The sequence below is a fragment of the Loxodonta africana genome, chromosome 23, assembly GCF_030014295.1.
Source record: "Loxodonta africana isolate mLoxAfr1 chromosome 23, mLoxAfr1.hap2, whole genome shotgun sequence".
Taxonomy (NCBI): domain Eukaryota; kingdom Metazoa; phylum Chordata; class Mammalia; order Proboscidea; family Elephantidae; genus Loxodonta; species Loxodonta africana.
The window spans coordinates 43,930,879-43,946,308 of record NC_087364.1 but is presented as its reverse complement, the minus strand read 5'-3'; the positions used below and the strand labels follow the sequence as shown (position 1 = coordinate 43,946,308).

The following is a 15,430-nucleotide window of genomic DNA, read 5'->3' as shown; positions in this document are numbered from 1 at the left end:
GTGTTAGGGTTGTATCCTTTCACTATACCTATTCAATCTGTATGCTGAGCAAATAATCTGAGAAGCTGGGTTACATGAAGAAGAATGGGGCATCAGGATTGGAGAAAGACTCATTAACAACCTGCGTTATGCAGATGACACAACTTTGCTTGTTGAAAATGAAAAGGACTTGAAGCACTTACTAACGAAGATTAAAGATCACAGCCTTCAGTATGGACTGCAACATAAGGAAACAAAAATCCTCACAACTGGACCAATGAGCAACGTCATGATAAACGGAGAAAAGATTGAAGTTGTCGAGGATTTCATTTTACTTGGATCCACTATTAACATCCATGGAAACAGCAGTCAAGAGATCAAACGACCCATAGCTTGGGTAAATCTGCTGCAAAGGACCTCTTTTAAAGTGTTGAAAAGCAAAGACATCACCTTGAAGACTAGGGTGCGCCTGACCCAAGCCATGGTATTTTCAATCGCATCATATGTATGTGAAAGCTGGACAGTGAATAAGGAAGACCGAAGAAGAACTGACGCTTTTGAATTGTGGTGTTGGCAAAGAATATTGAAAACACCACCGACTGCCAAAAGAATGAACAAATCTGTCTTGGAAGAAGTACAACCAGAATGCTCCTTAGAAGCAAGGATAGCGAGACTGCATCTTACATGCTTTGAACATGTTGTCAGGAGGGATCCATCCCTGGAGAAGGACATCATGCTTGGCAGAGTACAGGGTCAGCAGAAAAGAGGAGGACGCTCAACAATGTGGATTGACACAGTGGCTACAACAATAAGCTCAAGCATAACAAGGATTGTAAGGATGGCACAGGACTGGGCAGTGTTTCGTTCTGTTGTGCATAGGGTCACTATGAGTCAGAATCCACTCGATGGCACCTAAAAACAAGAACACTGATCAAAAGTTTGAGGGTTCAAATCCACCTAAAGTCGCCCCAGAAGAAAGGCCTGGTAATCTACTTCCATAAGATCACAGCCATTGAAAACCCTATGGCATGTAGTTTTACCCTAAAACACATGGGGTCAACTCTAAGGAAAACAGGTTTGTTTTTTTAATTATGGTTTTTAAAAGTAAACTAGGTCTGGATGGCCTAGTTTCTTTCCTGGAGAGAAAGTGGAAACAATGACAAAGTGAACGATATCAAGAGCCATACGTGATGGAGTGGAATCTGAAAACTGCTATCACGGCAGTTGAGGGAACTGGGATCGTTTACCCTGGAGAAAAGAAATTTAACAAGAGGCTTATGTAGATGTGGGAAAAGCGTAGGATAAAATCCAAAGATAGAAGAGGATGTCTTTGAGCATCTTTTATAATTACTGTAGGAATTCCTGTCCTTGGATTTTGGGGATCTGTAGATGTGCATGAGGCGGCTGTGTCTATGAAACCAAAACAATTCTATGTAAAATTGTGTGCACATATGGGTATTTGCACTGGGCTGCGGGTCTGGGTGGGAACAAGTAGACCCATCATTTTCAACAGATTTTTCTTCCAAAGGAATTCCTGACATAAAACAGGTTAAAAGAACTATTCAACTACAGGGTCACCTACCTTATGGGGTAATGATCCCTCATTTAAACAGAGGCATCTCTTACAGATAATTTAAAAATAATTCTCACATTGGATAGATTAGTTTATGTGAAAAATACCTTTTCTGCTCTTAGCTTCTAACATTTATAGCATGAAAAAATAATAAAATATAATTAATAATAGGAACATTTATTGTACATTTATTACATGCTGGTTATTATGCTAAGCACTTGACATGGTCTCTCTCATTTAATCCTCACAATGTCTGGATGACATAGGTAGATTTTAAGGTACTTGCTGGAGGTCCCCTGCTGGTAAGGGGCTATCTTAGCTAGTGCTGCTATAACAGAAATATTACAAATGGGTGCCTTTGTTATTGTTATTAGGTGCTGTCGGCTTGGTTTTGACTCATAGAGACCCTATGTAAAACAGAATGAAACACTGGCCACTCCTGCCTCGTCCTCACAGTTTTTGTTATGTTTGAGCCCAATGTTGCAGCCACTGTGTCAGTCCATCTCATTGAGGGTCTTCCTCTTTTTCACTGACCCTCTACTTTACCAAGCATAAAATCCTTCTCCAGGGACTGGTCCATCCTGAAAATAAGTCCAAGGTATATGAAACAAAGTCTCTTCATCCTTGCTTCTAAGGAGCATTCTGGCTGTACTTCTTCCAAGACAGATTTTTCTGGCAGTCAATGGTATATTCAGTATTATTTTCCAACACAGTAATTCAAATGCATCAATTCTTTTTTCGGTCTTCCTTATTCATTGTTCAGTTTTCACACGCATATGAAGTAATTGAAGATACTTAGTCCTTAAAGTGACATCTTTGTTTTTTAACACTGGCATGAGGTCTTTTGCAGCAGATTTGCCCAATACAATAGGTCTATTGCCATGTCTGTTGTTACTGCAATTAATTACCACAAACCTATGGCTTAAAACAAGGTTTAAAGTCCAACATAGGTCTCACTGGGGTAAAATAAAGGTTTGACAAAGCTGCATTCCTTTTCTAGAGGCTCTGGTGGAAAACCTGTCTCCTTGCCTTTTCGAGCTTCTAGTGGCTCCCAGCATTCCTTGTCCCATGGCGCCCTTCCTCCATCTTCAAAACGTGCAGCTGGGGTAGAGTCCTTTTCACATCACAACCCTTTGATATCCTTTCCTATCTCCCTCTTCCACTTTAAAGACCCTTGTAATTATTTTGGACCAGCCTAAATAATCCAGAATAATCTTTTCCTCTCGAGGTCCTTAATTTAATTGCATCTGCAAAACCTCTTTGCCGTGTAATGTAACATATTCACAGGTTCCAAGGATTAGGACGTGGATATCTTTGGGGGTCCGTTATTCGTTGTACCACAGACACCTGCTAAGTGCTAGGCACCATTCCCTGGTAAGATAAAACACAATCCCTTTCCTAAAGTTGCTTACAATTTAGGAGGTATTTAAGCAGATATTTAAAATGCAAAATAATACATGCTATGACGGAAGTTTTGCCAGCTATAGCAATGTAGGAGAAACAACTCTCTGCCTCAGATCAAGGGTGAGATAGAAAAATTTATGCCTGAAAATCAGAATTATTCTCAACGTAATCACACGGCTTTATCACTTCTCATCCAGGTTTTGAGACTCTGGGATATTCAACACCAGCTCTCCATCCAAAGGATAGCTTGTTCTTTCCCCAAAAGCCAGGACTTTAGATGCCTTTTCCACTTTGATGAAGCTCATGGACGCCTTTTCATCTCATTTAATAACCAGCTTGCTTTGTTGGCAATGAAAACTGAAGCCAGCAAGAAGGTGAAAAGCCACGAGAAAGCAGTCACTTGTGTTCTCTACAGTTCGGTCTGGAAGCAGGTAACAATACTCTTTTGGCACTCTCCTGACACACCCCACATCCTGTGTCACCAGAGGCTCATTTTGTTAATTCAATCTAAGGTACAATTGAAGACAAATACCGAAAAAAAAAAAAAAAGTGGGAAAGAAATGACTTACTAGCCAGGTGCTTTTCTGCAATAATGTATGTTCAGGTGGGTTTGAAAACTGATTTCATTTTCAAGCAGTGCTGATAGAGTTATAATGAATTACAATATTCCAGCTAAAACAAACAAAATGTGCAATGTAACTGAACTTAGCTTTGTTACCAGCTAGTTTGGGTCTCAATGGCAAATGCAAGTGAACCTGGCTGTAAAATTCTCTGTTATGAACATCATCCTCCTGTGTCCCTGTGGAAAGTTCTGAAATATGCATGGAACATAATTAGCAGAGATCCATTTTGCCGGCATATTTTACACCAGTGGCTCACAGTGGCAGCCTGGAATGTATTCATAATAAAATGATTCAGTTAAATGTGATGCCACTTGGTATGCAGCGCGAGTGTTGTTTGTCTCCCTACCACTTTAATGACGCTCTGCAGCCCTTGCTTATGGGAGCGCTACCTGCATCTCAATGAAGAAGCATGGCTTCTCTGAAGCAGAAATGCTGTGCAGACCACAGCCCTTCTAGGAGACAGGGAGGTCCAGCAAGAGAGGCTGTAGGAGTGTGGCGTGGGGCAGCTTGTGGGGATCATCGGGGGAGTGGGCACCATCAGAGGTTAGTCTGCTGCAAAGATCACCTCAGGCCTGATAGTAACAGCTCAGTGGGAGCCAAATAGAAAGCAAGTATCCAGCTTGTGGTCAGTTAAACAATAATTCCAACCCATTCTTTCTTTTCCCTTCTGCAGAAGCTTCTGCATTCACGTAGAAATAAGGAGCTCAGATTCTGTGCCAGGGGTGGAGAGCCCCTTTGTTCTTAATGAGCAGTGTGTCATGTCACCACTTCAAACACTCTGTTTTCTGGTTATTCTCAGAGATAAAAAATCCTTCACAAAACAATCCACTTTGCATTCCATCTGTGGGAAACATTCCCTCGTAAATGTTTTACTGAACTTTATGAAGGCAGCCAGCTAGTTCGGCTCCCTGGTGGCTGCTGAGAGATGGGTACATTTCCAGGAGAACATTTTGCTAATTGAGATCTGCAAAGTTAAAAAGCTCTGCCTTGTGCTTAGCTGCTAACATCCTATGTCTCCTGGCCATAAGATGAGCAATAATTCCACGAGGAATTCAGGAAATGGGACACAAAGAAAGTCTGGAATCCTCCTTTGGGGTTATGAAGATAAAGCTAAAGTAATGAAAATATATTTAAGTTATAGGTAACAATAGAATATTCCCATATGGTACGTGATATAGGAAGAATCGCTGTACAATTGAGTTGGGTATTCACACTTATACTTATTGTTGCTAATAGCATAAATAATTAAAAGTATGAATGTATCTAAAGTCCATAGAACTGTACATCACATACATAAGTCTTTCCTAAGTATTAACTGCCAAGCTGTGGAGAAACACTTTAACATTGCATTACATTTATAATTATAAAATCATACTACAGAAAAGTAAAAGAAAAATAACATCACCCACAGTTCCACCAGCCAGAGATAATTTTATCATTTCAAAGTAATTAGACAAAGCAAACAAAACAGTTTTGAACAATGACCACGTGCCAGGAACGGGGAATTCAAAGATTAGTAAACTTATTAATAAGTTTCTTTCCTCCAGTAGTACAGGAGAATATGAGCTCCCTATTTTAAGGGCAGAGTCCAGGTTCTAGAAATTCCCAGTGGTCATTGCAGGGCACAGAGAAGTTGCTCAGTACATGAATGGTGGAGTGAAAGAAGGGGAGACAGGCCCACTGTTGTTGTTGTATGCTGTCTATTGGATTCCAACTCATAGTGACCCTGTAAGATATGGTAGAACTGCTCTATAGGATTTCCTAGGCTGAAATCTTTGTGAGAACAGGTCACCAGGTCTTTTCTCTTGCAGAGCAGCTGGTGGGTTTGAACTACCAGCCTTTCAGTCAGCAGCTGAGTGCTTAACTACTGACCCACCAGGGCTCAGAAAATAGTGGAATAAGATGAAATAAAGTCGAGGTAAAATAAAAGTGTTTTCTATGGGAAATGATTAATTCTGCCTGGGGCTAGTGTGGGTGACATTTCAGAGTAACCTGGAAAGATGGAGTGGGAATCCCCAGAAAGGAGCAGATAGAAGATGAGCAAATACAAGGAGGTCTGAACACTCACAGTGTATTTAGGAGAAGAGTGTTCATTTTGGTGTAGCTAGTTTGTGGAATACTTAGCAAATATTGTGGGAGTTGAGGCAATATATGGAGCCTAGAGCCAGACGGTAAAGGTTATTGACATGTACCACAGTCTGGACTTAGAAAAATAAAGCATAGAATTATAATGGCAGTTCTTAAAGTGTGATCTGGGAACCCTGGGAGACCTAGGTCATTCAGGGATCAAACTATTTTCATTATAATACTAGGTCATTGTTTGCCTTCTCTAATGAGTGTACAGTGGAGTTCTCTAGAGGCTACTACATGATGTGTGATAACATTGTTGCTCTGACCACTAATAGAAAGTGTGCTTGTATATTCTTGTTTTAGTAATTTCTCAGTTTTAATTTCTAATATAAAAAGCTGGAAAAAAAACCCATTGCCGTTGAGTCGATTCCAACTCATAGCTACCCTATAGGACGGAGTAGAACCGCCCCATAGAGTTTCAAAGGAGCATCTCATGGATTCAAACTGACAACCTTTTGGTTAGTAGCTGTAGCTCTTAACCACTAGGCCACCAGGGTTTCCAGTTTATAATATAGTAAATATTTATATATTTACACTCAAATTACTGAAGAACCCAAATAGCTTTCATTTATGTGGGCTATGTAATTTATAATATAGTAAATATTTATATATCTAATCTACATAAATGAAAGCTATTTGAGTACTTCAATAATTTATGTGGGTTATATATATAATTTATAATATAGTAAATATTTATATATATAACCCACATAAATGCAAGATATTTATGTTCTTCAATAATTTGAGTGTAAAAAGATCCTGAGACCAAAAGATCTGTGTGGAAATAGACAAAAAACAGAAGCTGTAGCAAGGAAGTCAGCCACCATCACCTGCATTTGGCAGAGATTCAAAAGCAGGCAGAAGAGTGGGAAAGTTTTATAGCGGAAAAAGGGAAGACTTAGGAATGTCCTGAGTGAAGAGTTTGGCATGGAGAAACTGGAGGTGGGCTAGCTAGAAGCGGGCATCCTGAGTGATTGGTTACTAATTCTAACTTATGGTGACCCCAAGTATTGCAGAATAGAACTGTACTCCATAGGGTTTTTAAGGCTGTGACCTTTTGGAAGCATACCACCAGGCCTCTCTTCTGAAGTGTCTCTGGGTGGGTTCAAACTGCCAACCTTTCAGTTAGTAACTGAGGGCTTAAGCATTAGTGTCACCCAGGGAGGGGAGCATATTTTATTTTCTCTGGTTGATTCTAAGTTGGAAAACAGGACAAAAAATTAAAGAAGTTGTCATTTATTAATCAAATCTAGGCCATTTGGGGCTCTTTGTTATAGAGATTGTTGTTTGACTTCTTGGACCATTGTTTGGCTGTAGATAGTGGTTTGACTTCCTGGGCTGGATGCTGCAGGTTGTGGGTCAGAGTTCCATTTTTAAGTATTGTCTGACCATTGTCCATCTGTTCCTGCAGTCTCCAAGGTGGGTTGGAGAGGCTGGGGTTTGGATGTTGGACAGGTTATTGAATTTTTCAATGTACTGACTTGTAAAACTGTGTTTTGGGGAGAAGGTGGGAATAATAACGATAACATCTACCTCTCCAGCGTTGTCTTGCTAGGGCTGGCCTCTTGAATACAGCCCTCTGCCTGCCACAGCCAGACCTAGGAAACTTCTCCCAGCTCTCCCACAGTTCTTCAGTTGAATGTTGCTGCTTTGTGATGCCTCCTTTTCTTTTGAAATTCTTGGTATCCCTTAGTTTTTATTTTAAGCTGGTGTCGTGTGAAAACAAATGTTAGTGAGAACTAGAGAGGGGGGCACCCTCGGTTTGGGCTTGTCCCTAGCTTGCACCTCCTCAGTAATGCTCTTTGAGGTGAAGAAGTTGTTGATCCTCCTCCTACTTTCCTTAGCCACAGGAGTCATTCTTAAAAGATTTGGCTTCAAAGCTCAGCTCCAGTCCTCTCAGCTGCCTGCAGTCTCAGGAATCTCTCCAGCCACACTGGTCTCTCCCTTCTCTGAGCATCAGTCAGCTTTCTAGTTGTTTTCCCAGTTAAGCATTTAATTAAACTCTTACTTTTCTCTCCTCCTATATTTTTGGTATAAGGGAAAGATCCTTGTCTTCCATTTTCACATCTTCCCACAGCTCCTAACACTCTTCTGAGCACAAAGCGAATGCTCAACTGCTCAGTTTAGTCAATTACTGCCATTTCTCATTCCCAGTGCCATAGCAACCCATGCTTTTTCAGTTGGCTCTTGCTCTTAGGTTATCTGGCTTGGTGTCTTTCTTGAAGATTTTCCCTTTGTCTGAATTTAATGGATGTCTGCACTTTTGTTTTTGTCCTTCAAACACGTTGCCTACATTTCATTATCATTGCTGTTTGGACTTCATGGGGACCTAACCTAATCCCTTTATAAAGCAATGCAGCACATTTCTGTGACTGTTCTTTATCTCCCTGCCTTTTGGTACCCTCACATCCTAATCTAAGAAATTGGCGTTAAGCCATGCAAAGCCTTTTAGAAGGAACCACAGGCTTTTTTTCACCTGGCAAAGCTTGCCCTCACAGCTAGCGGCAGAACAAGCTGAGGCTGGATGAGGGAGTCCCTGGAATGCACACTTTAAAAGTATTAAAGTAACTCAAGGATCCTGAAGGCAGTTCTAATGAACTCTTTTTGCATTGAGCTCTTAAATGCAGCTCTTCTTAAACACCCATGAATGTTAGGAAACTTTAAAAAGTTATTTCTACGTTTCAGAAAAACTGGAATAGATAAAATTGCTGAATTACTACTGTGGTCCTCATTTTCATAACAAAAGTTTTCATGTTTTTCTAAGGTGGGTAACATTTCAGTTTGCCTTGCATCTTGGACACGTTTATAGTCAAGCTAGACATTTAGGTTCATCAAATTTTGACAGACTAAATTATAATCACTAGTTCTTTGGGTTTTAGTTTTATTATTGAAATAACTTTATTAGTTCCTTAAAATGTTACATATAAAACATCATATGCTCATTGCAAGAAATTAAAACAATGCTGCAAAGCTCCAATCAGGAACTAAATATTGCTGAAATTTCATCAGGATGTTCTTAACATCTCTCTGTACATAGACTGGCTTACATAAATATGGTTCTGTAACTTACCATTTATTGAAATGTATTTCCTTGTACCTCAGTGTAGACCTACTTTACCATTTTTAAAAGGCTACACAATGCCTCATGGCATGTATTTATAAAAATTTACTGATCATTTCAGTTGTTGGCTATTCACATTCATGACTTTATCTTTTTAGGGTAAATTCTTAGGAATGGACTTCTAGGTTAAGGGGTATACATATTAGATCATTTGATATAGATTTCCAGATTCCATCCCAGAATCTTACATTTTAGCCAACCTCTAAGTGTAACTGTTGATCACATACATGGTTACATAAAAAGACATTCAGAGATTGGCTGCCTGGCTTCCTCCAGCAGGACTCCTGCAGTCTGTGGTGGGGTTCTCATGATTCAGCATAGCAAGTCAGCTGTACAAATTTGAAGATGGGACCTTCTCATGTCACCCAGAATTGTGCTGTTTCTTGAGCATCAACTCACACTATCACAGAAAATACCAAATCATTCATTAAAAACGGGGGCAAGGTATAATCTCGTGATAGCGCATCTCCTTTCCTCTTTTCTGCATACCACTCTTAATGGAACCGAGGTGTTGAAGAATTCAGAAACTCAATTGGTACTTCCCTTGACAATTATAGAATCTGAGCAAAGGGAAGTGGACAGGCTGGAGGGAAATTTACCTCCAGTTTTTTTTTATTTTTTTATTTATTTTATTTTTTTTACAAGACAGCATTCCTCTATGCTGTTGTTAGGTCCAGTCAACTCAGTTCTGGATCTTAGTGACCCTGTGTTCAACAGAAGGAAACACTGCCTGGCCCTGTGCCATTCTCACAATTATTGTTATGTTTTAGTCCATTGTTACAGCCACTATGTCGATTTATCTCATTGAGGCTTTTCCTCTCTTTTGTTGATCCTTTACCAAGTCTGATGTCCTCCAGGAACTGGTCCTTCTTTTTTTTTTCCTGTCAACTTTTTTTTTTTTTTTTTAATTTCTATTGTGCTTTAAGTGAAAGTTTACAAATCAGGTCAGACTCTCATACAAAAATTTATATACACCTTGCTATATACTCCTAATTGCTCTCCCCCTAATGAGACAACACACTCTTTCCCTCCACTCTCTCTTTTCACATCCATTCGGCCAGCTTCTGACCCCCTCTACCCTCTCATCTCCTCTTCAGACAGGAGATGCCAACATAGTCTCATGTGTCTACTTGATCCAAAAAGCTCATTCTTCACCAGTATCATTGTCTATCCCATAGTCCAGTCCAATCCCTGTCTGAAGAGTTGGCTTTGGGAATGGTTCCTATCTTGGGCTAACAGAAGGTGTGGGGACCTTGACATCCGGGGTCATTCTAGTCTCAGTCAGACCATTAAGTCTGGTCTTTTTATGAGAATCTGGGGCCTGCATCCCACTGCTCTCCTGCTCCCTCAGGGGTTCCCTGTCAGGACAGTCATCAGTTGTAGCCGGGCACCATCTAGTTCTTCTGGTCTCAGGTTAATGTAGTCTCTGCTTTATGTGGCCCTTTCTGCCCGTTGGGCTCATAATTACCTTGTGTCTTTGGTGTTCTTCATTCTATCTTGCTTCAGGTGAGTTGAAACCAATTGATGCATCTTAGATGGCTGCTTGTTAGTGTTTAAGACCCCAGATGCCATTCTCTAAAGTGGAATGCAGAATGTTTTCTTAATAGATTTTATTATGACAGTTGACTTAGATGTCCTCTGAAACCGCGGTCCCCGAACCCCTGCCCCTGCAACTCTGGCCTTCGAAGAGTTCCGTTTATTCAGGAAACTCCTTTGCTTTTGGTTTAGTCCAGTTGTGCTGACCTCTCCTGTATTGTGTGTTGTCTTTCCCTTCACCTAAAATAGTTCTTATCTACTCTCTAATTAGTGAAAATCCCTCTGCCTCCCTCCTTCCCTCCCTCCCCCCTCTTGTAACCATCAAAAAATATTCTCTTCTCTGGAACTGGTCCCTCTTGATAACCTGTCCAAAGTATGTGAGATGAAGTCTCGTCATCCTTGCTTCTAAGGAACATTCTGGTTGTACTTCTTCTAAGACAGATTTGTTCATTCTTCTGGCAGCCCATGGTATATTCAATATTCTTTGCCAACACAGTAATTCAAATATATCAATTCTTATTTGGTCTTCCTTATTCATTGTCTAGCTTTTGAGTGCATGTAAGGTGATTGAAAACACCATGGCTTGGGTCAGGTGCATCTTAGCCCTCAAAGTGACATCCTTGCTTTTAACATTTTAAAGAGTTCTTTTGCAGCAGATTTGCCCAATGCAATATTGTTTGATTTCTTGACTGCTTCTTCTGTGGGCTTCGATTTTGGATCCAAATGAAATGAAATCCTTGACAAGTTCAATATTTTCTTTGTTTATCATGATGTTGCTTATTGGGCCAGTTGCAAGGATTTTTGTTTTCTTTATGTTGAGGTATAATCCATACTGAAGGCTGTGGTTTTGATCTTCATCAGCAAGTGCTTCAAGTCCTCTGATTCAAGTTCTCTTTACTTCCAAGAAGCAAGGCTGTGTCATCTGTATGTCATAGGTTGTTAAAGAGTCTTCCTCCAATCCTGATGCTTCATTCTTCTTCATATAGATCAGGTTCTTGTATTATTTGCTCAGCATATGGATTGAAATTGATGAATACAATGCCATTCCTCTTCATTTGGTCATTCCCAGCTGTCATGGATTGAATTGTGTCCCCTAAAAATATGTGTCAACTTGGTTAGGTCATGATTCCCAGTATTGTGTGGTTGTCCCCCATTTTGTGATTGATGTAATTTTCCTATGTGTTGTAAATCCCAAATCTCTGCCTGTGGTTAATGAAGGAAGATTCGATTATGTTAAGGAGGATTAGGGTGGGATGTAACACCCTTGCTTAGGTTGCATCCCTGATCCAATGTAAGGGGAGTTTCCTTGGGGTGTGACCTGTACCACCTTTTATCTTACAAGAGATAAAAAGAGAAGGAAGCGAGCAGAGAATGGGAGACCTCATACCACCAGGAAAGCAGTGCCAGGAGCAGAGCGTGTCCTTTGTACCAGGGGTTCCTGAGAGGAGAAGCTCCTAGTCCAGGGAAAGATTGAGGAGAAGGACCTTCCTCCAGAGCCAACAGAGAAAGTCTTCCCCTGGAGCTGATGCCCTGAATTTGGACTTCTAGCCTACTAGACTGTGAGAGAATAAACTTCTGTTTGCTGAAACCATCCACTTGTGTTATATTTCTTACAGTAGCACTAGATGACTCAGATGCTGGCGTAGTAGACCATATAATTAACTGATCCAAAATGGCCAATATCAGTCCATTTCAGTTCGCTAATGCCTAGGATATCGATCTTTATGCTTTCCATTTAAATTTTGATAACTTCTAATTTTCCTAGATTCATTCTTGGTACAGTCCATGTTCTAATTGTTAATGGATGTTTGCAGCTGTTTCTTCACATATTGAGTAGTCTCATGTCAGCAAATGAAGATCCTGGAAGATTGACTTCATCTACATCATTAAGGCTGACTCTACTTTGAGGAGGCAGCTCTTCCCCAGTCATATTTCGAGTGCCTTCCAATCTGAGGGGCTCATCTTCCAGCTCTATATCGGACAATGTTCTGCTGCTATTCAAAGGTTTTCCCTTGCCAATTTTTTTTTAGAAGTAGACTGCCAGGTCCTTGTTCCTAGTCTGTCTTAATCTGGAAGCTCTGCTGAAATCTGTTCACCGTGGGGAATTCTGCTGGTATTTGAAATACAGTGGTGTAGCTTCCAACATCACAGCAACACCCAAACCACCACATATGACAAACTGGCAGACAAGTTGTGGATTCCTCTGTGGTGCTTGTATTTAAGCCAAAATCAATGATTTTCTCTTTTGAACAGAACTGGATGAGTACTAGTGAAAACTTTCTGTTTGCTTGCCCTATTGCTTAGTTCTGAGTTATATCTGGTCTTCTGTTAACAATGGATTTTCTTTACTGGCTATCCAAAAACTCTTATTGGTTACATGCCAGTCCTGAGACTGTGTTCTCCAGGCACCTTATGGAGAAATGGGAAATACCCTTGTGTTATGGTTTACACCAATACACACATGCACACACACCCCCTTTGTTTATTTAAATGCGATTAATTTGGAAAGAATAATACACTCACAGGCTATAAAATTCAATAGTACAAAAAGCTGTATGGTAAAAATATTCTTTTATTCCTTATTCCTGGGTGGAGCAAGCAGTTAAGCACTCAACTATTAGTCAAGAGGTTGGTGGTTCAAATTCTCCAGAGGTGCCAGGGAAGACAAGCCTGGTGATCTGCTTCTGAAAGGTCACAGCCTTGAAAACCCTGTGGATCAGTCCTACTCTGTGCACATGGGGTCACCACGAGTTGGAATCGACTCGATGGCAACTAACAAGTTCTAATTTAGTTCCCTGAAAACAACTAGATTTATGAGTTCCACGACTACTCTTTTAGGCTATTCTATTCTTATATATATACATATATAGATGCACATATATATCCAAAAAACCAAAACCCATTGCCACGGAGTTGATTCTGACACATAGTAACCCTGTAAGACAGAGTAGAACTGCCCCATAGAGTTTCCAAGAAGCTGCTGATGGATTTGAACTGCTGACCTTTTGATTAGTAGCTGAGGTCTTAACCACTGCACCACCAGGGCTCCACACACACACATATGCATATTCTATTAAATGCTTTTTACACAAATGGTAGCATAATATATGAATAGACACAGTGTTCTATACTTTGCTTTTTCACCTAACAATACAGTGTAAAGATGATTTTATCTCATTACCTAGAGTATCCTCATTCTTTTTTACAGCTGCATAGTATTCCATTATGTAGATATATCTTACCTTACCCATTGCTGTTGAGTTGATTCTAACTCATAGCAACCCACCAAAAGGTTGACATTTCAAACTTACCAGGTGCTCTGAGGGAGAAAGATGTTGCAGTCTGCTTCTGTTAAGATTTACAACCTTGGAAACCCTATAAGGGAGCTCCACTCTGTCTTACAGGGTTTCTGTGAATTATATGGGCATACTGAACTTTATTTAACCAGTTTCTTATAGGTATTTTGGTGCAAACAGTTAACCATGTAGGCTGCTAACCTAGAGGTTGGAGTTTTGAATCCACCCAGAGGTGCCTTGTAAGAAAGGTATTGCCATCTATTTCCGAAAAATCAGCCACTGAAAACTCTATGAAGCACGGTTCTACTCCGACATGATGTTGCTGTGAGTCACAGTCGACTTAATGGCAATTGTGTTTAAAAATTTTTTTTATGGGCATTTAGGTTGATCCTTATATTTTTCTGTTACAAACAATGTAGCAGTTTTTGACCTTGCTCAAAGAACTTTTAGCGCTGGTGACAAAGTATTTTCTTTGTAGGATAAATTTCAAAGCTGAAGTTGTTGGGTCAGAGAGTATTTGCATTGGTAATTTTGATAGATATTGCCTAATACTCTCCATAAAAGACACTAAATCCAACAGAGTGTAGGAGAGGGTCCTTTCCCCAGGCTCTCTCATTATCACAGTCTCAACTATTTTTGGAAGTAGATTCTTAAAAACTTTTTCTAAACTGAGGCAGGTGGTAAGGTTTTAGAGTCAGGGAATTCCCAGTGCTTTACTGTGAGCAAGTCATTGAATTTTTCTAAGCTTCAGCTTTCTTCTCTATAAAATGGGTATGATAGTGCTTACCTTGTAAGACTCCTGTAAAGGACAGGGAATATTGTATATAAAAACACACAGCACAAAGCAGTTGTAGCTAAAGAAGAACCAAATAAATACTAGCAAAAAAAGGGAGGGGTGATATTTTTATGACTGCCTCCCAGGAATTTTTTGAATCCCTGTACATTGACTGCAGCCCTGGTGGCAGAGTGGTTAAGAGCTTGGCTGCTAACTACTAAAAGTTTGGCAGTTTGAATCCACGAGCTGCTCCTTGGAAACCCTATGGAGCAGTTCTGCTCTGTCCTATAGGGTCGTTACAAGTTGGAATCGACTCAACAGCAACGGGTTTGGTTGTTTGAGTTTTGGTACACTGACCACATGCAGCCATGGCCTGTGGCTCCCCAATCTCACTCACACTGCTTGTCTCATTGGCCTTCTTCCTGTTCATTCCTTGAACATGCCAAAGACACTCCCACCTCAGGGCCTTTGCATTGTTATTTTCTTTGCCTGGAGTGCTCTTCACCCAGATATCTGCATGGCTTACTCCATCTCCCTTAGGTCTTGCCAAACGATTCTTCAGTGAGGCCTTCCCAACTTTGCAACCACTCCTAAACTCTCTGCCCCTTCCTCAGTTTTTTTTCCTCCATAACACTCAATGATCACCATACACACACACACACACACACAGATATATATGGAAACCCTGGTGGTTAAGAGCTATGGCAGTTCAAATCCACCAGGTGCTCCTTGGAAACTCTATGGGACAGTTCTACTCTGTCCCATAAGGTCGCTATGAATTGGAATCGACTCAATGGCAAGGAGTTTTATATATGTGTGTGTATATATATATGTATATATAAAATTTTTTTATTTTTGCTAAGGGAAGACTTTTTCACTTCTATATCACCAGTGCCTGGAATCAGTGTCTTGCATGTTGTAGGTGTTCAATAAATATTTGTGGAATGAATATAAGAAATTAATTTGGAGGAATGAATTACAAATTAATTGAAG

General features: G+C 40.2%; 1 protein-coding gene across 1 annotated transcript in view; it reads left to right on the top strand.

Moving 5' to 3' along the window:
* The window catches only part of WDR49 (WD repeat domain 49), a 202,486-nt gene that overhangs the window by 92,884 nt on the left and 94,172 nt on the right, over window positions 1–15,430 (top strand). The window contains exon 8 of the mRNA XM_003416272.3: window positions 3,154–3,387. Within this exon, the coding sequence (XP_003416320.3) occupies window positions 3,154–3,387 (234 nt within the window). The remainder of the gene's footprint in view (window positions 1–3,153; window positions 3,388–15,430) is intronic.